This window comes from Chlamydotis macqueenii, chromosome 17, assembly GCF_036417535.1.
Source record: "Chlamydotis macqueenii isolate bChlMac1 chromosome 17, bChlMac1.mat, whole genome shotgun sequence".
NCBI lineage: Eukaryota > Metazoa > Chordata > Aves > Otidiformes > Otididae > Chlamydotis > Chlamydotis macqueenii.
The window spans coordinates 6,155,046-6,179,582 of NC_141572.1; the positions used below are offsets into that span (position 1 = coordinate 6,155,046).

At 36.3% G+C, this 24,537-nt stretch overlaps 1 protein-coding gene across 1 annotated transcript in view; it reads left to right on the top strand.

Moving 5' to 3' along the window:
* ADGRD1 (adhesion G protein-coupled receptor D1) overlaps positions 1-24,537 on the top strand; it is a 151,415-nt gene that overhangs the window by 3,787 nt on the left and 123,091 nt on the right. Inside the window, exons 4-12 of the mRNA XM_086761376.1 lie at positions 6,045-6,167; positions 10,607-10,786; positions 11,996-12,250; positions 15,698-15,762; positions 16,546-16,701; positions 19,532-19,591; positions 20,838-20,955; positions 21,887-21,997; positions 23,758-23,833. Of these exons, the coding sequence (XP_086617502.1) occupies positions 6,045-6,167; positions 10,607-10,786; positions 11,996-12,250; positions 15,698-15,762; positions 16,546-16,701; positions 19,532-19,591; positions 20,838-20,955; positions 21,887-21,997; positions 23,758-23,833 (1,144 nt within the window). The remainder of the gene's footprint in view (positions 1-6,044; positions 6,168-10,606; positions 10,787-11,995; positions 12,251-15,697; positions 15,763-16,545; positions 16,702-19,531; positions 19,592-20,837; positions 20,956-21,886; positions 21,998-23,757; positions 23,834-24,537) is intronic.

Consider the following 24,537-nt stretch of genomic DNA (forward strand, 5'->3'; position numbering starts at 1 on the left):
ATTGAAATCGCATTGTTATTAGTTGGTTTGGTATATGCGTAACATGCACTAATATGTTCAGTGACTGAGATCTTTCACTATGCCAGCAGTGAAGATGCCTGTTTCTTTTTGCTTTTTGGAAGGAATATAAATGCCCAAATTCTTCAGGCACTTTTCAAAATTGTGGATAGTTTCCATAGAAAGAAAAGTGTAAGTTCTTGTTTGAATACTTCTTACTCAGCGCTTCTATGTGCTTTTGGAAATTTCCTTAAAAGCAGTATTGCAGCATTAGTTCAAACTTTTTTTTTTCCAATAGAGCAAAATCAAGAGAGGCTTGGTAAGGCAAAACTCTCACTGATTTGAAACAGTCAGTTGTCAGGACTGCAGGATCCCAGAGGGAATTATATTACAAGGCAATCTGGTTGGATTCAGCAGTTTTCTAGTTCTGATGTTATGTACCAGGAACAAGAAGGGTGATGAGGGCTTCCCGCGGATGTGCGGGTGATGTAACCGATGGAGCTTTGATTGAACCCCTCTATCCCATTGCAGCATCGTGGGCTATTGCTTTCAGATGAAATTTTTAGCTGTGCTTTACCTCCTTCTGAGACTCAAGGGTCCCTTAGTAATTTTCACATGAACTTTTTTTTCTCTTCTGACATTTTAGCCAATACCAAGTTGGGCTGATGTATATTCCCCACTATTTCTCACATTATGGCCAACGACCTTGGCAGTTGAGCTAAACTGTTTTGTGCCAGTGCAAGGAATAGCTGCTGTGTTACTACTGGTGACTGTAATATCTTTACTCACACTAAAGAAGATTAAATCAGAAGTTAGAGACCTTTACAAGCTTACATAAAAAAAAATATTATAGAAGTGCAAAGTTATTGCTATTTATTACGCAAAGATGGCAATATCAGTCTCTGTTTCTAAGTGGGAAAAAGATCCATAAATATCTAAAAACTTTTATTCCAGAGGTGTTCAAATACTTTAAGCTTAAACTTTGACCCATCTTTCCAGAAAGTTTCTTAAAGGAATGAAATCAGCTGACCAGAAATAAATTTGGGCAATGTTGTTCTCCCATTAGAGGCTGAGGGCAGCATTCCTGTTGACTTCAATAGAATCATAATTTGACTTACAAAAAGTTGCCATGTGAGTTCTCTAACAGTATGTTAAAGTAATTTTCTGACACTAGACTTCATATCGTTTCTAAGCACTGCATATCTAGCACTGTTTTGGCACTTACGTTACAACAAAGTTGTTTTGAAAGTGCTGGAAAGCTATATATAAAATATAGCTCTTGGAGGAATGACAATTGATGTTGGATTGTTTTTTGACTTATATTAAATTGCATTATTTCAGCAAAATTCAGAAATCTTTTCAGTATTATCTTGGAAGAGATAAAGCAGAACATACAAAATTCCTGATGCTACACACTTCACTTATAGGAATGGGACTGGCTCACATGAGCAATCTCCTTTGACTCCCTTGATTGCATTAAATAACTTTAGAAATGAGCTGGCTGCGTGACTTTGCTGCAAAAAAGTTTGGAGGACTTTGTCTCACTATTGTTTGTAGATACCAGTAGCCAAAAGTCTTTTTCTCTGCAGTTCAACTTTGACAATGTTGAATTCTTTCCTTAATGTTGTGTTTTATAATACATGTTATTTCAACTGCCTCCAGTGTAGGTTTTATGTGTCTATTTGATATTTGACTTTGATATACAAGAAAATTTTTCTTTATTGTTGTAATCTAATACAGGTGACTATTTACTTGTTTTTGATACCATTCCGATTACACAATTCTTCTGTTTATTGCTGGTGTCTTTCTTGTTTTCCACTCATCATATCATGCAATTATTTTCATTCCATGTTTCTCCTCTTAAATCTTTGAAGCATCATAATCTGTCCGTCATGTTAATCCACTTTATTTGTTGAAGTCATTGTGTGTGAAGCCAGATTTATATCTCTCAATGGGTTTGTGTTGTGAGAATGTCAGCAAATTATTTTTTTTTGTTACCTCAGCAGTAGAAGCAATTGAAGGGAAACTATCAACTTAAAATATAGCAAATAAAATAAAGATGTGGTCATGTTAAGGTTTTTTATATGACCGCTTGTTTTCTATGCATTTTTCTCTTGAGGTTTTTGTTTGTATTATTATTAATTTTTTAAAGAGCATTTGCCTTTCCCTTCTGTGAGCTCAGTTGGTCTAATTCCAAATCAATGTGTCTCTATTTACTTTCATGGGCTTTCCATCAAGCTCTATTTGCTTGCCCTGGGTAAATAATTACAGTGCGCAAGATACTGTTGACTTTTATCAAAATAAGAAAAAAAAATTAGACAATACAGTTTTATTATCAGATATTAAAAAGCTGGGGTTTTTTCCTCATGTTTAGAAGGAATTTCTTGTATTTTCGTTTGTGCCAATTGCCTCTTATCTGTTCACTGGATACAAGTAAGGAGAGTCTGGCACTGTCTTTACACCTCCCTTTGGGTGCTTATACACATTGATAACATCTCTTTTCTCCAGACTGAGCAGTTCCAGCACTCTGTCTTTCACTGGACTTGCTCCAGTATGTCCATGTCTCTCTTGTGCTGAGGAGTCCAGAACTGGACATGGGACTTGAATTGCCCATAGCTGTTGCACCAGTACGATTTTTGTTACAGTTGCGGAGTTCCTTACCATCGTGATTATATTTCAGAGCCCTTAGTCTGCAGTTGCATTTTTTATAGTTTTTTCTTGTCAGTTACTGTAAAGAAAAATTTTTTTTTTAGTGACACTGTATTTGCTTGTATAGTTAAAGAATGTAACATTCATGTGCATACAAGTCCTTGGGAGAAGGACTTGGGAGAAGTGGTTGTATGATAATTTTAAAGGCCACTGACAAATCACAAATCTGTGATTTGTGCTATGTTGAGAGATATGAACTGGTCAATTCATTACTGATTGTGTTTATTCATTGTTTTGCTTATTTGCTTATTTTCTTTTGTTGTTCCACCCAGCTCTAAGAATCCACAACTTCACTGTGCTTCCTTCCCATAACTCTACCTTTGTATATACCAATGACTCTGCATACTCTAACTTCTCTGCAACTGTAGGTGAGGATTTACTTTTTTTTTTTTTTTTGTTCTGCATTTGTCAGGCTTGGATGGTTCTTGTCACATTGGATTCAAAGTTAACGCTGAGTTTTTGTTCAAGTGGTCATGTTGTAAAGGTCTATTTATCATTACATTGGCACACGTTATTGAAAAAGCACGTGTGCAGTGTTACCTGAATTACTCTGACATACTGTGACAGGCATCCCCATGCTAAGCAGCCCATGAGAGGATGAGGCCCAGTGGTTCTCCAAAACCTAGAATATTTGTATTAAGCTTAAAAGAAACAGAGATGACATTTCAGAGGAACATATAAGAACAAATAGGTTAATTTTTTTTCTTGTCTTTCAAGGTTAGATGGAAAAAGAAGCCATCTGTTTCTCACTATTTCATAGTAATTTTTAAAGGACACATTAAGAAAGAGAAATGCAAGCAAATTTGCAAAGCCTGGAAGTAAGATCTTGTCAATCTTGACATCTTTGATAAACGTGTGGTTTTTTTTTTTTAAAGGCAAGCAAAAAATCTGCACATATATGTCCTTTTAATTATTTAAGTTACTTATTTATTTTTTACATCAATGCACTATAAGATAAAAGGAAGAACAGAAAATGAAAACTCTCTAGGCAGAAACATGATGGATTGGAAATTAATTACATCTATACCAGCATTAAGCTTAAAGTCATTTAATTTAAGTCACTGCTTGTGTAGGTGCAATTGAAATAGAACCTCTTGTCCACTTTACAATTAGGTATTAACTCGCATCTAGTTGTTGGAAAATCTGACCCAAGGAGAAGGATGGAAATGGTAGAACTGTCATTTGGGCTGCTCAGATACTAGGAGGTCTATATTAGGATGCTAAAAGCACTATTTTTCTAGTCTCTAACAGTAAATGTATGCTGGCGAATGTGAACTATATTAATAGTGCACTTCAAATGACCCTAATTCCTTTCAGTTCTTTCTTATCTACTTTATAGACCATTTGCATAGTTCTCACATAATAAGATATATTCAGTATGAACACTAAAAATAATGACATCAATGACAAAGGAAGTGCTATGGAAACAGAAATGCATTATGTTATGGGATTTATTTTTTTCTAAATTAACTTAGAATTCAGGCGACTCAAGAAGAACTTAGAAATGTTTACTTCACTTCATAATACACACTCAAATTTGTAAATGAAACTAAATTTTATCTATCAATTGGAGACAGAACTTGATGACTTCTTCCTCAAAGGGAGGGGAAGACATCTGAAAACTGTGGTATTTGTGTTGAAATTTGGAATGAACTAAGAAAATATTTGGGCATACGCTCACTGAGAGCTATGCTATGCTGTTGCTGTCTCCTTGAGTGGTGTTGTCCTACAGATGGACCAGCACTGTGACTGCTATCCTCATGCCTGATGATTGTCTACAGTTTGAAAATGAGATGTGCTTTTGCTCACATCCCCATTGCATAAAAGGATACACCATCTAGATGAAGCAGTGACTAAAGTATTTGTGGTCATCACTCCAGATAGATGGTCTGTCCCTGGCACTGACTGTGCAACTTTGGTGTGATTTCCACTGTGCTCTGCTTGCAAAAGGCTTCTGTTAAATCAGATACAGTGATAAATATGGAGAGAAGTCTCTTACATCCAACCTCTCACATGTTTTAGACCATGTGTCCTTCCTCGTTTCCCCTTATGACCTCATTAGATTTTCAAATACCAAGCAGCACGTAGCTGGCAATTCCTGCACCTCAGAGAAGACTGTGTTCTCGTCGCTGGTGTTTCCCTTGGAGCAGCTCTTCTCCTAACACTTTTTCAGAAGAAATTCTAGAGAAGAATCTTAAAAATAAGGTTCTGAATCTTCACAATCCTTGCAGAAATGCCATCATAAACAATGGTATTAACATGAAATTCCAAACTGAACAATTACATTCTGTCTGCTCAGAAATAGATGATAGAGTATTCTGTGTTCTGAGAAATGCAGGCTTTTTAAAACAGTGGAATTGTTTTGATTGTGATTTCATTTTCAGTGCTAGAATTAATCCCTCTTTTTATTTTGGGACAAATAAGATGAACATCATGATCTATCAGCTGGACTCTCAGACCTTAGTGAGCTTTCCTATACGGAACAAGTGTAATGTTTTTTTAGTATTAAGAAGGCTCGTGCTTTAGCTAGTAGAGGATGAATCAACTGTGCTTTTCTTTAGCAGGGAACACAAGAAAATCACAATCAGATTGCAAGACGATTAGTCATTATCCATGTTAGACAAAGAAATAGCCTTTCCAAATGACAATGATGCTATACCAAAGAATGTCTGAAAACAATATATATTTCTGCCTTTTGAATACAGCTTGTCAAGTATATTTCATTGATTTTTTTTTTATTTTTTTTAATGAAAAATGACTTTTGATCACAAAATTTCCCTTTCAAAAAATAAAAACAACCCTGTTCTGTTACATTTTTGATTGATTAAAGAATTTCTTCACTACCTCAGCCTAACAGTAAGACAGAAATACCTCAGCGATGTGTCTGGTATTCACAACTCTGGAAAGGGTAATGTTTATTCAGATTACTTTAAAATAATAATTTTTGGATGTATGAGTTCTGTCAAGCTTGCTTAGTTAATCAAGAATCTGAGTAACGGATATGAGTATAATTTTTACAAACTTGAAATGAAGGAGTTATCTGTATGGGTCTTTGGGGAAAAAAAAACCCCAAGCAAACAAAAAACCTCAAGCAAACAAAAAAAAACCCCCAAAGAAACAAAAAAAACCCAACCAAACAAAAAAAAACCCAACCAAACAAAAAATCCCCAAACAAGCAAACAAAAAACCTGACAGAAGAAAACAACAAAAAACCCCAACAAAAGCAAACCTATACTTGGGACAAGGTAAACATATGAGGTGTATGAGTCTGTTAAAATCCTGATTCTATTAAATTTTGGTTCATATAAATGTTAAACTATGTCTTGCTTTTCCTTTAGATATTGTAGAAGGAATGGTGAACAAAGGAATTTACGTCACTGAAAAGAAAGGAGTTACCTTTCTCTTCTTTGGAAGCTATCAAAATTCTTGCATTAGTAATCCGGAAGTTTGTGGACCTGAAGGTTGGTAAATTCATTAATTATGATTAATTTGGGTTTTTTACTGTCAAATTCTGTAATTCAATAATCATAGTTTGTTTCCTTATGGGAATGAATTCTACAATTCTAGCTTGACACTTTTCTTTATTGACATTTAAAACAATTGAGTGTTGATTGCTGAAAATTTAGTCTTTTCTAACTGCAATGTAAATTAGAACTAATCACCAACTCCTCGGATCAATGATCCACAGTATAATTAATTTAAACAAAAGCAGAAATAAGCTTATAGTGCCCAAAATCTTGTCTGTGGCACCAAGAACTGCAATTTGACAAACAAAGAAGTTGTCTTACAGGTTTCAAATTTAGGAGACAGTTTTTCAGTGTAGCCTTTTAGTGGGATTTTTTAAATATATATTTTTATCTTTGGAGCTAACAAAATTTTTATGTCTCTGATGTCTTGGAATCTATTTGTCCTCATAGATGCTTGAATCTCTTTATTCTTTTTCTCTTCCCTTTCTTCTTCTTGGGCTAGCATCACAAAATGACCGGTGGAATAGTGGGGCACAAGTTTGACAATGTGTTGATTACAGAAGATGATTAAATCTGTATAAGACTATCAAACCAAACATACAACTAGTCACTAGCATAAAACCCCCACTAGAGATTTAAAATTGAGTAGAAATGGGTCAATGGAAAATGCTGCTTTCTATACATAAACTCCAGTAGTTCCTAAGCTTAAGCAGTATTGTTAACATTGAATTAGTAATTCAATAATTCTGAAAGTAATTCAGTATCCTACTGTCGGTATGTTTTTTAATACATCTCTATCTGTTCATACTTTTTTTCATACCTCTGGGAAATAAAAATTATCAGTAAGTCATATTAGTTCTACATCTATAGTATAACATAATAATCAGAATAAATTATTTTTATAGTACCAGAGCACTCCCAGTGTCTCACAAACAAGAACATTAAAAACATAAAACACTGAAATGTTCAGTAGATAAAATGTGAAGAGAAGAAATCATATAAAAAATAAATACTAAATCACCATAGCAGGTGTAAAAAAGAGGGGAAAAAGCCAACACTCCTTTATCTAAAGAGAGTGTCTTTGTTTTTCTCCAAATCAAATAAAGCCTGTGACAATGATAAAATGTAATTTTATTCAAGCCTGCTATTGATTAAACATCCCTTGATGTTCGTTGGTTGCATATATGTGAAACTGGTGTTAAGTACACTTAACCAGGGAATACTTTCTGAAACGATCTTGGGGTCTTTTCAGATGAAATATTACAAGCTATGAAACAAAAATCTCAGTATTTTTTCCTAGACTAAATTTAATAACATTTTGGAACCGTTATTTTGACTTGAGAAAAAAAAATTATTCTTATTTTTTAAATGTTGAAACATTCTTCCTCCGACTCCCTCCTTTCTCAAGTAGTTTTTAAACAATGGTTTTCTTTAAGAAGTTTTGGGCTCATTAAAGTGGCGTTTTCAGTCAAAAGAAACATTTGTGAAAGATGTAAGAGAATGTTATCTTAATCATTAGTTTGAACACAGTAGGAGAAGTTGGATTTAGTCAACATATGTGAAGTTGAAATAAAAAAAAATAAAACAGCAGCCCAATGCACAACATAGCATTTCATAAAGCTGTGTTTATTGTGTGCTTTAATGTTTATTTTTAGTTTTGGCATTTCATAAACCAAAGTGCACATAAGGAAGACTCAGAGCTGCAGTTTTCTTGTGGCTACAGAATGATCGGTAGCTAGAGAGTAGTCCGATTGGATAGACAGTCAGAGATAGGGGAAACCAGCTCCACTGCTGTATAACTTAGTCTGTCTGTATCATTTAAACTTCATCTTTCAGCCTGTAAAGAAGGAATAACAGCACTTCCATACCTTTCAGAAGTGTGGTGAAGCACTGGCAAAAGATTGTGAGACCCTTTGGCAGAGGAGTCGCGTTAACAGCAGTGACAGGTTAACGTGGCCAGCCTTGGTGGCCCTCTCGCTGGGGTGGTGAAAGGTGGTGTGCAGACACTGCGACAGTGCGTGGCTTTCTGGAAAGGGAGTTTGATCAGTGCTTCAACCTGTTACTGGTTGGTAAAGAACCTGAAATACGAACTCAGTCTTATCTACTCACGAAGGCATTGCAACTTGCTTACAACAAATTATTCACTTGGGAGATCACAGCTTTTATAGCTTTAAACCCATACCCATCAAGATTTAGCAAACTAGGATTGATAATGTTCATATACTTATTGATTTCTAGGAGGCCAATGATAATTGATTAGCATTTCCATGGTGGTTATTTTATCATGTATAAACCATTTAGGAGATGGTATGTAGATCATGTAAATTGATGGGTGCTGTCATGAGGATAAACAGAAAGATCAGTTAGACAGGAAGATACTACAAAGTTAAATTATTTATTCTGCAATAATAGAATTTTTAACTTTTCTGCTAAGTTATTGTGACAAAAAGAATATGTGAAATGTAAAAAAAAAGATGTTCCAGACAGTAATGGGGAGGAATATTTTTGATTACTGTAGTGAGCTGTCTGAGGCTTTTCCATCTTTAATCATAAAATTATGAAACACATAAAAAAATTATATGATTCTAACAAGAAATGTCCATGATAGTTTGAGGGCTTCGTTTACTTGGGTAAAAATTAGGTAAAAAAATTGGGTAGCAAATTGACTAGGTTCATACTGCCTGGGGGGCTGCAGAACTGCTAACTATAAAATCATCCAGCGGATATTTTGACCACATGTCAGAAGAGCTTAGTCAACAGGTTAAGAGAAGTGATTATTCCTCTCTGTTCAGTGCCCATATCTGAAGTACTATGTCCCATTTTTGTCCTCTGATACAAAAGAGATGCTGACAAGGCAGAGTCAGTCCAGCAGATGACTTAGGGGTTAGACAGTAGGACATGGGAGGGGAGGCTGAGGCTTTTCTTTATGCCATGAAGAAAAGAGAATGCTCAGGGCTGTCTTCAACTACCTGATGGGTGGTTATAGAAGCAGATGGAGATAAACAGTCTTGGAGATGAAGAGTGAAAATGTGACAGACATCATAGGCACATTTGTAGCACAGGAAGTGTTGATTAGAACTAAGGAAAAAACAAATTCTTTGCAATGTGAGTGGCCGGGCATTGGATTGGTTTGCACAGAGACGCTGTGCAATCTGTATCTGTGGTGACGTTAAAATCTGAGCTGAGCTCTGAGCAACCAGATCTAGCTCTGAAATCGGCTCTGCTTTGAGCAGGTGGTTTAGACTAGGTGATCTTCAGGGTCATTGCCAGCTTAGTTCATTATGATTCTTTGTGGCAGAACCTCTTCCACTTTTGTACTTCACAAACTTTTTCTCAGTCTGCTCTGAATTCAAATTTTATTGTTAGCACTTTGTACTATAAACACTGACATGAACATTTTTAGGAGCTGTTTAGTTGAGCCATTTTCTTCGTAATTGCATTTGACTGCAGAACCTCTACAGCAGAGCCACCATGAACTTCTGAAGTGCAAGGGAGGTTTGATTTGCTACTAGTGTTTTGGTCAAGCCTTTTGAGGTAACCTTTAGTAAAGAAACAAACCATCTTACAGAAATCATATTTCTTCACTAATGTGCAATCTTTGATTTTACATTATAATAGTAAAATTTACTGTGAATTGAACAGGATTATTTGTGGACAGAGTTAATCTCACATGCACTGGCAAGGACTGCAATTGCATTTTGGGCAGAATTCTTTGATTTTTGTGTAGGTGGGGATCTCAGAATTTTGACTGGGGCTCTGCATGTGTTGCTGTCTCTTTCTTTTACATTGGTTCTTGGCTTTCAGCAATTATTGGAGCACTGAAATGTGAAAACACATGCTTAGAAAAATTAAGGTGTAATTAGCAATGAATGCCACTCTATAAGCATGCTGGCAGCCAGTTAGTGCATCGGTAGCTTGAAAGCAGTCAATGTACTATTTCTGGCTCTGTTGGCACTTGGTGAACACTGAAAAAAGATGTAGATGCCGGTGGGGGATATGGAGATACGAGAGCAACTTGTTTTTTGAAATAAGCGAAGGCTACAGGAGGAAAAGGGGGATCATCCCAGGAGGGTGAGAAGGGTAAGGAGACTGGAGAGATAAGGCAAAGGGAATGGAAGCATAAATCTGTAAGAAAAAAATACTTCATTACTTTTGGTGCTCAAAGAACTTTAGTTTTAACTGATAGAATCTGCTCAGGAAGCAATGATTACTACTCTGTCCTGGTTATGCGCATGTGAGGAGAAACCTAGGAAGAGATGTTTATTTGGTTTACACTGTTAAAGCATTGTTGATTTTTTAAATCTTATCTTTGTTTATGCTAGCAGATGATGTGTCCTCAAAAGCATTCCCACTCTCTGTATTTTATGATATTGGAAATTTTTAATTGCACTTGATTATTTTCGTTAAAATCTCCTCTCACTTGCTTTTATCAGGAGTAACATTTTCCTTTTTCTGGAAGACTCAAGACCAACAGGCTAAGTTTCTCCCTGCCTCTGGTGGACGAGTAATTTCCAGTGGTTTCAAAATCTGTTCAAATGAAGGTGAAGGCTCAGTGGAATTTTACACCCGGGGGAATGCAATGATGAAGTGGAAAGCAAGCTTTAGTCCACCAGGTAACACTTATAATTTTTTTTTTATTAATTTCTTTGTTATGTTTTCCTTTATTCTTGCAGAGAAATGTAATGGTAAGAGGGCAGCTTCAGGAAAGAGAAGTGGATATACAAAAATAGCTACAAAGCTCTGTGCTTAAGAATTCTCTTGATGTAGAGGGAGAGAGAGAAAAAGTACAAACTGAAAGACCAGTGATATTCTATTATAGAACACTTGCCATTCAGTAACAGTCCTCGGACCCAAATTCCAGTTGTTTCTGAAGTGGAATTGGTATTGACATCAAGAGATTAATGAGTGCTTAGGTGGAGGCATGAGTGGAGAATGCAGGTTAATCCCTGACAGTTCTCAGTATGTTCTAAAACTGGATGTGTGTGCTGTCCTCTACTGCTTCCTAAATTAAGACTTTATTTGGTAACTATCTAACTGGGTGTTTAGCGCTTTGGTCATTTTGTTATCTGTTGAGTGTCAAGTTTTGTATATGGCATAGTACTAATAAACATTTCGGTATATCACATATCTTCCTGCTTCTATCTAAACTGTGTGTTGTTGGGGAATGGTATTGCCTAGTGACTGGAACAAATTCTGGTCTTCTAGTAATGCCAATGATGATCACTAAATATTTTCTTGCCTTAATTTGACTGCCTGTATGTTGGTAAAATAGGACTTTCTCATCTTATAGTAGCAGAGTTCTGTAAAGCTTAATAAATCTGTTCAGAAATCTCCTTTTAAGAGAAACACTGCTAAATGTTAAGTATAATTCTCACATTTGTGGATTATCCAATCCAAGTGAAAATTAATATTATGCTTTCAACCTCTCAAATACAACAAAGAAACTGCGGCAACTTTCAATTAGTCTATTGGCTTGTACTTCCAGTTCTTGCAGTCTATATGCAGTTCTTGCTGAACTGAGTTTTGAGACAGTATTGAAGAGACTTCAAATCGTGGCCAATAATACTTAGCGAGTGTAATTTATGAAGCTGCAGTGAGCCCAAGTAAGAGTTCAGACAAAAGCTAAGAGGCATTCTGCCCAAGTATGGGCTTCCACATGGGTATAAAGATTAATATTCATGGCATCAGCATTCCATAATTCACTCTTAGCACTTCCTATGCAGCTCTATAGCATTGCACAAGTCAGCAAAAACATACTGAAGAGGAAAGACTCTAAATGGAATTGATTCCTGGATTTTGCTGTGACTTTCAATGTTTTACAGGTCCTTATTGGACTCATATTCTCTTTACTTGGAAATCAAGAGAAGGACTGAAGGTCTATGTCAATGGAACTCTAAACACGACTGATCCAGATGGAAAAGTTTTCTACGATTACGGAGACCCCAGTGCAAATCTACTGACTGGGACAGAGGGGGATCAAACTAAGCGCTATGTGAACGGGGCATTTGATGAATTCATTATATGGGAAAGGGCACTCACCCCCAATGAAATTGAGCAGTACTTTACAGCTGCTGTTGGTGAGTATATGCGCTGTTGTAATCATTCATCTTCTGTAAAGATGCTGACTTAAAAGCATTTAGCATGTAGGATTTGTGTTCATTTTACATCTTTCAGCTGTTGAATGTAATTTTTAGAGGCAGAAAAAGTCACATATGAATGTCACTGAAGCTGCCTTTGGATGTGCGGTCTTTTCATTCTGGGTTCTAGCTCCTTAAAAATGTCATGAAAAATTACTGAGACCTGAAGTATCCAGCTGTAGTTAGATCTCCTAGGATCAAGAGAAGTGGAGCAGTAATTAGACTTGAGGCAGAACGGTGTTGGGAAAGACAGATTCCAGATTTCTAACTTGCACTCTGGTTGTTGTGTAACTGAGAGCCAAGTCACTCAGTGTATTCCAGGGGATGTGGTTATCTCTCCAGTTCCTGGAATGATAAAGACTTATTAACTAATATATGCTGTGAACTAAAAAGAAAGATATCAGCTGAAATGTAATATGAAAGGCAAAGAATCAGGATTAGAACAAAGACTTAGAAGACTGGCCAGTAAACCCTGTCAGTTGTTCTATGGATGTTTATGATAAACTTTTCACTACAAGAAAGGCTGTTGCTATTAAGTGCTTGTGTGTGAATGGCAATTAGAAAACATCCATCTTGGGAATAAAGCTGTGGGGCATCTGGAACATTTGACTTTGCTGGCAGTTTCCCTGCTGTCATTTATTCTTACTCTGTAACGGAGAGCTAAAGCAGTTACACCCGTAATTTGTGCTTTTAAACCCAAGGGAACCATTTTCACAATGGAAACTCTTTGAATATCACAGAACTTCTATGCGTGCCTGGAAATGAGAATATATGTGTTTGTGACTTCCGGGTTTGATTACAGCAATCAAATATGTACAAGTATATTTTATCAAAAAGAAAATATGAATCAGTTTATGTAGAACTGAAGTCACTGAAAAAGAAAAACCTAAATCTGGTATATAATGAAGCAATCTATTTCCTTTGTCACATAAATAATAGCAATTGCACTCAAGTTTTTTTTTTATTTCAAAACCTTTTTATTTTAAAAAGTGATTCCTGTGAAAGTCTTCAAAAATTCTGTTTGGGAGAGTATTCATTTGATACAGGAAATAGTTCTCATCTTAAAAACCAAAATTTTATTAACTTTACAATGTTCAGGTCATGTTGGAAAAAAATGCTTTTGTATTTGGCTGTTGTATCTTTCACAACAATCTGGGGTTACTATAACACTATCCAACTCAAAGCTACCATAAATCACATTCTTTGATTTAGTGTAACTCAAGAAGAATGTTATGTAGCTAAACTCAAGAGCACAGTAGATTTTTAAATTGACCTGATCCATCTATATGTGTGCCCTGTTTCACTGCCAGAGAAGTATGACTTATATAAATACAAAGAGAACTCTTTTTTTAACCCTTTGAATTCTGGTGAACTCAGTAGCCATTCTCTGAAGCCCTCCACCCTCCCATCTTCACTACAACAAATAATGAAGGCATCATGGAAAGCTCTCTCCATGAACGCCAGTCCTGTTCAGGACTTAAGTTTCTACTTATTTCCTTTGTATTTCAGTTTGGAAAGAGTCTTACTGGGGCTCAAAATATCTGCTTACTGGACATTAATGCTTGTAGCTAGATTTTGAAACACTGCAGAAAGCTGGGTCCTTGGATTCTGTGAAAGTAAAAATTTTTAGATTTGTACAGAATTTTACCTTTCAATCCCTGCTGATTTTTAGAAGGCTGTATAGCAAACTCTCTGATTTACACATTGAGATATGTTGTGAGTGTACTGCAATTTGCATAACGTTTGGTGTTGTTTTGTTTTTTTTTTTTTTCTTAAACCCCTAGTTCACAGGTTTTCAGGGTCATCTGGAACTATCAATTTTCTGTGAAAAAAAAATTTCTAGTCTCTTAATTGAAAGTGAAGCTTGATGTGTATTTTCTAGGGGCTTAGGAATTAAAACGTAAAGCGATGTCAGGTATATCTATATTTTTGTAAGTTTGAAGAATTTCAAGCCAATACTATTTTAAAGTGCTCAGGTGATTTGGAGCACTTGAGAAATGTAGAATATTGAATTTTTTGCTGTTTCCTTTGAAGTAGTGGACCAATCAGATTTTGTAAAACTTCCAAGGAAGTTAGAATATTCTAATAAACAAAAGTTATTCTTGGTATCTATTTGATGACAAACAAAGCAGACTTGAAGCTGGGCTTATGTGGTTTAACATAAGAAACATAAAAAGGCAGCTTGTCTTTTAAAAGGATGAATAATCATGTTCCTTTTGGATCTGTGGGAAAAAATTGTCCTATATATGCAACTACTGTTTGATTGTGCTGAAACACCTCAATCGTGGCAAATATAAAATCTTGGTAAGACATAGATTAGAAGAAAATTATATTTCTCTATCACAAATGACCAATAAATCCTTTTGCACAAAAAGGAACCAATATTTTTGAAACAGAGCAACTGGAAGCCATCCAAAATCAAGTTTATTCTTCTGTCTCGACAAATCATTTATGACATGCTCGTATGTTAATTTTCAATGGATATAGTGCTAGTAGGTGACATTTATTAGAAAAGCCTGTCTGATTAATAGCAACCTCACTGTTGCTTGAAATGAGCTTACAAACACCTGATAGAGACATTATCTGCAGTATCAATATCAAACTACTAATGCAGGTTTGTGTTTTGACTCTTTGACCCCTGTTATTTGTTTTATGTAAAACTAGCATGCCCCAAAAGCTTTAGCATACCACCATTTCTACCAGTGTTCTTTTGTATGAGGGTGCCTTAGTTTTGCCGCAAGCAATGAAAGTATTTCCATTGGCTTTGAATATTTCTTACTGATTTTTTCTTTTTTAATGTGGAAAAATCTTTCTGAACTTGCCTTCATGAGTGTGATTTTATTTGGCACTCAAGTAATTTAGACTCAAGATATAAGTAAACATTAGCATTTGGAGATTGTAGCTGAGACTTGAGTCTCATATTTTCCAGTTTCTGTATGTTCCCAGTCTCAGTTTATCATATATATGGAAACACAGAAAGGTCATATATGAAATTGTACGACACGGGATGTATTTTTAAGTTTTCCCTAAATGCTTTACATAAATGTTGAAGAGTTAAAGAAGGAAGATTGAAGCCAATATTTTAATTGCATGGTTGTCCTTTTTTTTCTGTTGAGATGTAGCACTGAAAATTTCCTGTTTGTAAACAAAGGTTTAAGTGTTTAAGACTTAGACTAAATTGCAAGGCTCATCTATTTAAAGATCACAAAATAAAATTGATGAGAGAATCAGTAAATGAAATGCTTTTAACAAGCCTGTGTAGCTACAGTACTGCAAATAAATAAAACGCACAGAGCAGCAAATATGTTACTTTCAGTTACAACAGATTCAGCCTGCAGTGGGAATATCACATTTGTTAAATCTCATTTGTGTATCTGTTTTCCCCAGGTGTGCAAGTTTTGCTTTCTTCAACGCTTCCATGGTCTGTAATGACAAGCACTACAAAACCTGTGGTAGGACACTCCTCATAACTCTTTTCTATAATGTCAAAATGTGTATGTAATACAGAGTTACAGATCCTCCTCACTCTACAATTTTCATTGGTGGCACTTATTTTAGTACCAGTTATAAACACTTTCAGATATGTATAGGGAGAGTTTTTAGCCACTATTGGAAGATGGGAAAACTACAGAACTCTTAATGTGGGACAGACAAAGGGAATTGTTAAATAAAAATATTTTCTATCTTAAAAAAGAGGAAGAATGTAGAAAATTCTGAAGTATTTCAATGAACTTTGAAGATACAGACATTCAAAACCATCTTGCTAATTTTTCTCTTATTTCTTTTAAAATTAGAAAAGATTTCCCACCACAACAAAAAAATTAGTTTTCCTCTCTTTAGTAAATGCATAATGAAAAGGATTAAAATAAAATTAATTTTTCATATGCCAAATACATACGATTAGCTGTAATCAGCCTACATGCAAATTGCCTGTTGCAGTGTTTTTTCACTTTCTTGCTATCTGCAGTGTCAAAGTTCTGTTCGTTTTCTTCGTGTTCACAGAGGCTCTCAGGAAACCATGGCAGTTAGGGCCTGAATTGCTCATGCAGAAATGTCCTGTATATTCTGTTTATCCAGTCTATCTGGCTGTGTACTTTCCTTTTCCCTTGGCCTGTGTATCCTCTTGTGTTTAACCATAGCAGTCTGCTATGCCTCAAACTCCCTTTTGGGCTAAAACTATACATAATGGCTGCCGTATGGGATAATTTCTGATGACCTGTGTCTGTCTTCTGTAGCTCTCTACGAATGCCTATCATCCCATCATAACGAACCTGACGGAGGAGAGAGGGAGCTTCCGCTCCCCCGACACCATGCTAGGCTACCTGGAGAACGTGTCCTTCAGCCTACCCAACAAATCTTTGTCTGAAAATACTGCCCTGAGCCTAACAGAAGTAAGTGTCTTTCACATCTGTGCTTTGAGCCAGGTGACCCTGAAATTCCTCCAGAGGCTGGAATAGCAAATGCAACTTTCAAAGTTCTTGCTGATTGAAGAAAATACGTATGAAAAGAGCAGTAGCTGTTTCAGGGAGTAGCAGAAGGTGAGCTTCAACCAGAGAAAGAGTTTTGAAGATCTAATTACTTCTTGGGGATATTATTTAATTCATAAAATATATGGAACCATGACCACACATCAAAAAATAATTATTTAGTTGAGCAGGAAACAGAGGAGGAGAAAATAATTTATTAATTTATTTCAGCTGCAATTGTATACAATGAAGAATATGCAGTTCTGTAAAAAAATCAGCATTTCTCTGCGTGGCCCAGCTTGATCCAAACTACAGTGGAGTTTGACAGTTGTCTGCCAGGTGCAGGACACAAAGACTCTGTAATGCCACTGCGGTGACCGCAGCAAAATGGAGGCCTGCACGAGCTAATAGCAAACTGACTCGGGTGCAGGGAGCACGCTAGGTGTGGCTGCATTAGTCTGGGCCCAGGGAACTTCCCAAGTATAAACTTATTATCTTCGAGATTCACACCTGCACTAGAGAGTTAAAAAGTTATCAGTTACTGATGTTTGCCCAACCTTTTGTTAGCTTTTATTGCTCCTGTAGTAAGCAGAGGGCAAGTTGTGCCTCTCGTCTGGCCTCTCTTTTGCAAAGTCACGTGTTATTCTTGCGGGGCTCGGCAGAGGCAGACAGCCTGCTCCGCCAGCTCCGCGTTGGAGCTGGAAAGCTGTGGGAGAGGCCTGTTAGTGATGGCGGTGTCCTGAGCTTTTGTGAGTTAATAGATTTGTCTTGCACAGGGTTCCAATCACAGCCAGGACTCCTATGCAGACATATCACAAATCTCCACTGCAACTGCTTCATGGAAAGATCAGGTCTAAAGCTTAACTGAGTAATTTTTTTTTGCTTAATCTAATCCACAAAGGAAAAAGAAAAAAAAAGGCATTTTCTGCAGTCTGAGCTGAGGACAAGGGGTCATGTTCTCCTAGCATAAAGTTAGCCTTCTGTAAAATGACGGGCATCTAATTCCCTGATTTCAGCAGAGTAGAAAGCTATTATTACAGTAATCAGCTCTGCCCTCACGAGTGATTGTTCCTTTAAGCCTGCGGGTAATACCAGGGTGACAAGGATTATTTACTCAGACAAACAATATAAATAAATGCTTCTGAAAACTACATGGACAGCAATTGATAGTTTGTGTTAAAAGCTTCGTGTTTGCAAACTGTAAAGCTTGGATTTCATGGATCACAGTTTAATATGTGGCAAAAACCCTTCTAAAAAGCTGTAATACATTGTTTCCTTTGTTTTGCTGAAAAATTTGTGAGGGCTTTAAATTGAAAATGGAACATCATCCTGTCAGATATCGTACCTCTTTCCCACATCATTTCAGTTGCCGTTTGGTTGCTCATTCATGCTATCTGATGCTTCTTTGTGTGCCATGAAAGTGATTTGCAGACAGAAATGTGGGACGTGATTATCTTTTGCAAAGCTATTTTGGGAAATAAACACAAGAGAGCCCTGATCATACATACAGACTGTCATTTTTCTGATGGATGGTTAGGCCTTGTATTGTCTGCAGCTAATTCCCTGAAAGACAGGCACTGAGCATGCATGCTATTTTCTGTTAAGTTATCTCTGTCCTGATTGTCATATGCCTCACAGCACAAGAACATTTGATTTAAGTGATATGCAATAAACTTTCTGATTACTGACACACATTTGTAATGCATCGCTTCTGACAAACCTGACATGTTTTTTGTTGCAATGCTGCTTGGCTCAGGAGCTCCAGCAGTCCTGCTTTCCCTCCCTTGCCCGCGGTCCAACACATCCTGTTTGGAGTAATTCGGGAGTGATGCTGTGACCTGAAAAGAGACACTCACTGAACGCTCTGGGCACTTTGGGCTGGGTCCTGGGTTTAGGATAACTTCTGTGCATGCTAGGTAGAATTCTACGCCGAGTATCTGAGAGGGATTGCAAGTTTGTGCTGCCCAAAAGTAAACTCACGTAGCAAAGCTCTGGTATTGCCCTATGAATTATGGCTTGTAAAATTATGCTCAGAAAAGTCTTGTAACTTTCTTCTGCATTTTTCAGTGGAACTTGCCTATATTCAGCTGATGCTTTTAAGACATTTTAACAGAGAAGTTTAAGCAGGAGATGTGGGCTTTTTTCTTTTCATGTTCTTTGTAATTTTCTATGCTCCCTTTTCTCCTCCTTCTGTTTGTCTTCATCAGCAAGACTCCTTAGGACAGGGACTGTATTGTGCTCAGAACAATTTTTATTATGCACAATTATGGATTGTGTATAATACACACTTGCCACATAATGTCAGATCTTGACCTGAAAAACAACATATAAGTGCAAAAATTAAGCAGATAATAAATTGTACAAGTGATGGGACCCAGATATTTATCTAGTACTGCTGAAATATCTAGTCATCTAAGACTAAAAGACAGATTAATGTCACATGAGTTTAGATAAAATAAGAGAATAAGTTCACTTAGTGCCAGTGTTGTCACCTCAGCTGTAGTATAATGATTGCACTTTGGGAGTTTCATAGTGGTGTTACTTTTAATAAATAAACTATTAATTTAAAATGTCACCATACAGAACATGATGAGAGTGCTCGCAGGTAGAGATGAACCTGTGGCTTGAATGCAAATGGACTTGTCATCTTAAAATAAACCTGAGAAAATCCTAGCAGTGATCTGCCTTCTCTCCTTACCAGGAGATGTAGCTGCTTAATAAATAATCAAATAATATAGTTTAATTTATCTTTTAGGCATTTTTAAAAGCTATTGAAGACTTTCTGTTATTGCCCAGCTGGATTGATATGCCGGAGGTAAGACAAATGGGCTTAGATTTGTAGATTACTTTGGTTGCATAATTTCACATGGAGAGCAATGAAACCAGTTACCCAATTATTCTTCCTGTTAGGACTTATTGGCAGTATAAGTTATTTATTTTTTCATATGTCACTTTCATATTTGCAGTGAAGATCCACAGACAAAACAATTAGGTCATTTTCGTTTATGATGTGGTTTTGAGGGTTAAAACAAGGGAAATTTGTCTGCTGCTGTTTCCACGTATTTCAGCATGAATGAAACAAAATCATATTTATAAAATAAGAGATGTTTAATCACTCCTTTTTTAGCACTGAACTTTGATATTTAAAAGTTTATATTTGTTTTGTAGATGGATGTTTTTCAATGCACTGAAATATGTGGTAGTGTTTGCCTGTTTAGTGAACTGAAGCTTTGAGGGAGATTGAACCTAATATAAGGAAAAGTAACTTGTATCAATGTTCTTCCTCTTCTGGTCTACCATATAGAGTGCAGAGAAATACTTGCAGGAGGAACACAGGAATTTCTTCAGATTTTTGTTTGAATCTTAAAGGGAGCACAGATTTTAGAAAGAGAGCTTTTAAACTGAGAGAAGGAGAGGCTAAAGTAAATTGAAGCCTCACTGAAGCCTAAAATGCTTTTAAGACAAAAAGATGTTTAATTGATTTAAGTCCTTAGTCTACAATCATTGATCATATCTTATAGAAATAGGTTTCAGATAAAATAGATTTCTTTTTCATTGAAACATGCGTTGACTCTGAGATTTTATAGAACAAATTTCAACCCAAAGGGTTGTTTTCCAGGGGATGTATAAACACTTTGACATTAGCTTTATACTGGGGACCATTTTGATAAAGATGAGAGAAAGGCCACACTGCAGTGACTCAGCTTATGTTCCAATAAAGATCTGATACCAGTCTTTATATAGTGTCAAAATAATTTGCTCAGTTCTTGGCCTCATTCTGCTGAATCCTGAGTATAATTGACTGGCAAATGCTGGTGGGAGCAGAGTGTCATTTGGAGACATTCTAGAAAACAGCATTTTACAAGGTCGGGCTCTGGGTGGCATCAATTTGTGTAACATTTTATCCACTATATGTGGATAAAAGGTTGTGGAGAAAGTCATGTTTGACTTTGAATGGTTGAATGACAAGTTGCACAGGAATTTAACATGGCACCTTGGCATTTTGTGCTATGAACTGCAATTTCTTTGGTTGTAGAGCCTTCTCTTTCTTCTTCCCTCAGACTGCTCACACATTTGGAAGTTTAATTCAAACTATTGATGGTGTGATGGCCCATATGACGCACAATCTGGACGAAAACTCGCTACCTTTAACTGTTGAAGGCATGTCATCTGTAGCAGGTAGGATTTAGCAGCAATGTTCTCTGTGGACTGTCTGGATGTCCTAAATGCATCTGTGCTTGCAGCCTCTCCTTTGCCAACATGAAGGAGGAAATCAAAACAGATTATTTTCTCTTTCTAATACAAAACAGTGTTTCAGCTGTAGAAAGATGACTGTGCAGTTAGCCCAGAGGTAGTCAGTTCTAACTGTACTTGAACTTCCTTGAGGTTATTTGGAGAGAGGTTTAGAATATGAATTTTATGAAATTAATCTAGTAGTACTATAATATACATACAGGCAGCTAGGGCCTAGAACTCTTATGCAGCGCTTTGAAGTTGCAGATCTCTGGATGCTACAAAACCTTAATTTTGCAAGGTTTTTGCAAGAGATTGCAAATAATAGGAACAGTTTTGATCTTTTAGGATAATTTTATTTTACTACTCTTTGGCATCCTAGCACCCTAATGTCATCTGTGTCTTTGGATGCTACAGGTAGCAAAGGTAATTTATCTGTTCTGGCATTCAGCTCTGCTTGTTGAGACCTGTGTGAGGGGGGAAACAGCTTCAGGAGTCACCAGTACCATTAATCACTGTGCGTGCTCTCTTGGACACTGGCATTCTCAAATGGAGTAGTGGAGGTCTGAACTAATGCCTTCAAATGTCAGTGGATGAATGTGTTATCAATCTGTTTTTCTTGCCCTGGTAAGCTCAATATTTAAGCATGGGTGAAGTGATCCATGGTATATTAACAGTGTGCGTACCAACTTCTCTCTCATAAAGGAGTCAGATATAAAAGGCAATTTTATACTTGAGGAATTTGCTGTATTTTCTGCAAAAATCTAGGGTTTTAAATTCAAAATTTGCAATAGCTTTTAGGGGAATCTAGTTAAATAGTCAAATAGGTTGTAGAGGCTATTGATTTTATCGTTTTTTCATTTGGGTTATCACACAGATTACACCTTGGTCAAAATGCATCCTCAAACTCTGAATTTGTCCCACTATCGATTTCCGTCTCGAGGACAGAGTTATATTTCCATTCCCAGTGAAGCTTTTCATGAAAAAGGTAAGGAAAAACTTAAAGGGAGGAGCAGTGTCATGTAAAAAGGGTATCCAGCAATGATTTTGCTTGAAAACAGGTTTTGGTTTGCTTTATTTTTCCAAGTAACCAGTTTGACCACTATTGATCATACTGGCTTTAAAGTAGCAGCAGTTGTCCTGTCATACTAATGAATGATTAATGTGGTAGAATTTTCATATTACTTGAATTAATCCTGAATAATACAGCTATGCCACAGAGACAGAAGCCATCTAATTTTGACATTTTTTTAAATCAGAGAAGCCATAATTTAATAAATTATTTTTAGCATCCGAACTGGTTATTCTAAGAAATTGCAGGATGTCAGCTCAGGTATTACTTATACCTTCATGCAAAATCACTCTTAAAATGTTGCATGAAATTAAACTATAAAATGACAGGTTTAAGCAACAGCAGCTACGGAAACAGAATGAAGATGTGAACTACAGTTAAGGCAAAAGGCAGAACTCGGAAATTCATACCTCGGCTAAAATTTTAATAATCTCAAAAGCAAGGTATGGCAAAAATCTGAAGCTTCAGTAAAAACTCTAAAATAACAATGTTTGAAGGTAATGATCTATGTTTTAATGAGGGATTGAAGGAACTTGTTTACAAAAACACATACTTGCATCCTCAAATCTTTGAAAATCTGACCTATGTGCCCTAAATAACAGCCCACAGAATTTCCACACCCACAGAACTTTCCACAGTCGCCTCTGTTGAAGGAAGGTTAGTCCTTATTCATAAAGTGCAAAGTCAGCTGCAGATAACCCGCAGTGAGAAATACTCTAATAATTACTGAACTGTCTACCTGATCTGTGATGACAGCTTTGTTTCTTTGCGCTGGCAGGAGGCTCTGGCTGGAGACTTCACTGCAAGTGCTCTGAGGCTGGAATAACTATAATTGCAGACCAACTTGTAATGCCAAAAATAGCATGAGAGGACTTTTTTTTTGCCTTTCCCACTTACAGAGTTTCTCACCATGCAGATTTATTTTTTTTTTTTTTTCTTTCGAACATTATCATGCTTGGTGTCCTGAAATGATCCAACCCATTAAATGGTTAACTCTTTTTCTAGCTAAAGCTCGCTTCTGAATAATTTCAGCCTTCAGGCCACACTTCTACACTGTCCAAATGAGCTAACCTAAAAATTTATGATTTCACCTTAAATAATTGACACTATAAATATTTGGAACCCAGCAAAAGGGATAGTAAAAGACATCTGTGTGGCTGACACTTAGAAAATACACATCTGTCTCTTTACTCAGATGCTGGAGAACCCATAAATACTTGGAATGCAGGCAGCAAACAGACAACCAAAGTGGAAACTGGTTGCCCATGTTTGAGTTTGATAAACTGCCAGTTAATGTAGGTAGCGGTGAAGTAGCCTTGAGAGTACTGTAGCTACAGTGGAGACGTTAACTCTGGTATGTCATGCGACCCTTTCTAGTGCTATGTGGGGGATTTAAAATTGACAACTGATTACTTTAACAACTTATTTTTGAAGTAGAGTTGTGCAAGGCAGACATCCTTCTATTTTACTTTTGATATCTGTCTCCTGTGCCATACTGCAAAACGTTGATATTTTTTCATTTACTTAAAAGAATAATCAGAAATCTGCTAAAGCAAAGATATGAAAGTCTATAGAAGTCAAGACTATTAATTAACACAGAGTTTCAGGTCTAGGAGAGAAGTGTATCTCCCTTATAACTGTTGCTCTGAGGAATAACCCTTTTTCCCCTTTCACAGCTTGGATTACCATTGTTGGCCTGCTTTACCATAACATGCACTACTTCTTTCATAATATCAACCCTATGGATACCAAGTAAGTATCTCAGACCTCTCATGCTGCAACAGCTTGTTTATTACCTTAGTGATATACCTTTATAACAGTCATGTCATTATCAACTGTAAATAAATTACGAGCCATAATCCTGATTCTGCAATATTGAAGACATGTAGTCATTAACTGGAGAGAGATTAAAGCTTACATTAGATGTTTTAATTTATCTTCTAGTAAAATAGATTCCCATAGCAACATGTTTGCTTTTCTTTGTCTTCTCCTTCTATTCATCAGGTCTGGCATTAGATTTTCATCATTTTAATCTGTCTCATAAAAAGAAATGACATCTCTTCTCCTGACACATATAAAGATAAAGCTTGCACTTAAATGAAACAAGTAAGAAAACATAACATCCCTCTTCAGATAAAATTGGAATCCAAATCCTAGAAACCTTTAAGGTAATTTTATAACAGGAGACCAGGCAATGCTTTAAAGACCTTTTGTTTTACATGCTGCATCAATGAAATCATTAGCAGATAAGATAAAGTAAATGCAGAGCTATATACTTCTCAGCAATACAGTTCCCCAGGGAATTTTGCAAGGCCATTCATGTAAATCATTACACTTTCCTTTTAAGCTAGTATGATTTTTTTTTTTTTTTGGTTCTTCACGGGAATACGTAATTAGTTTACACTTTCTCTCAGTCTTTCCCAGTCTGTGAATTTTCTGTGTTGTTTATGACAGCA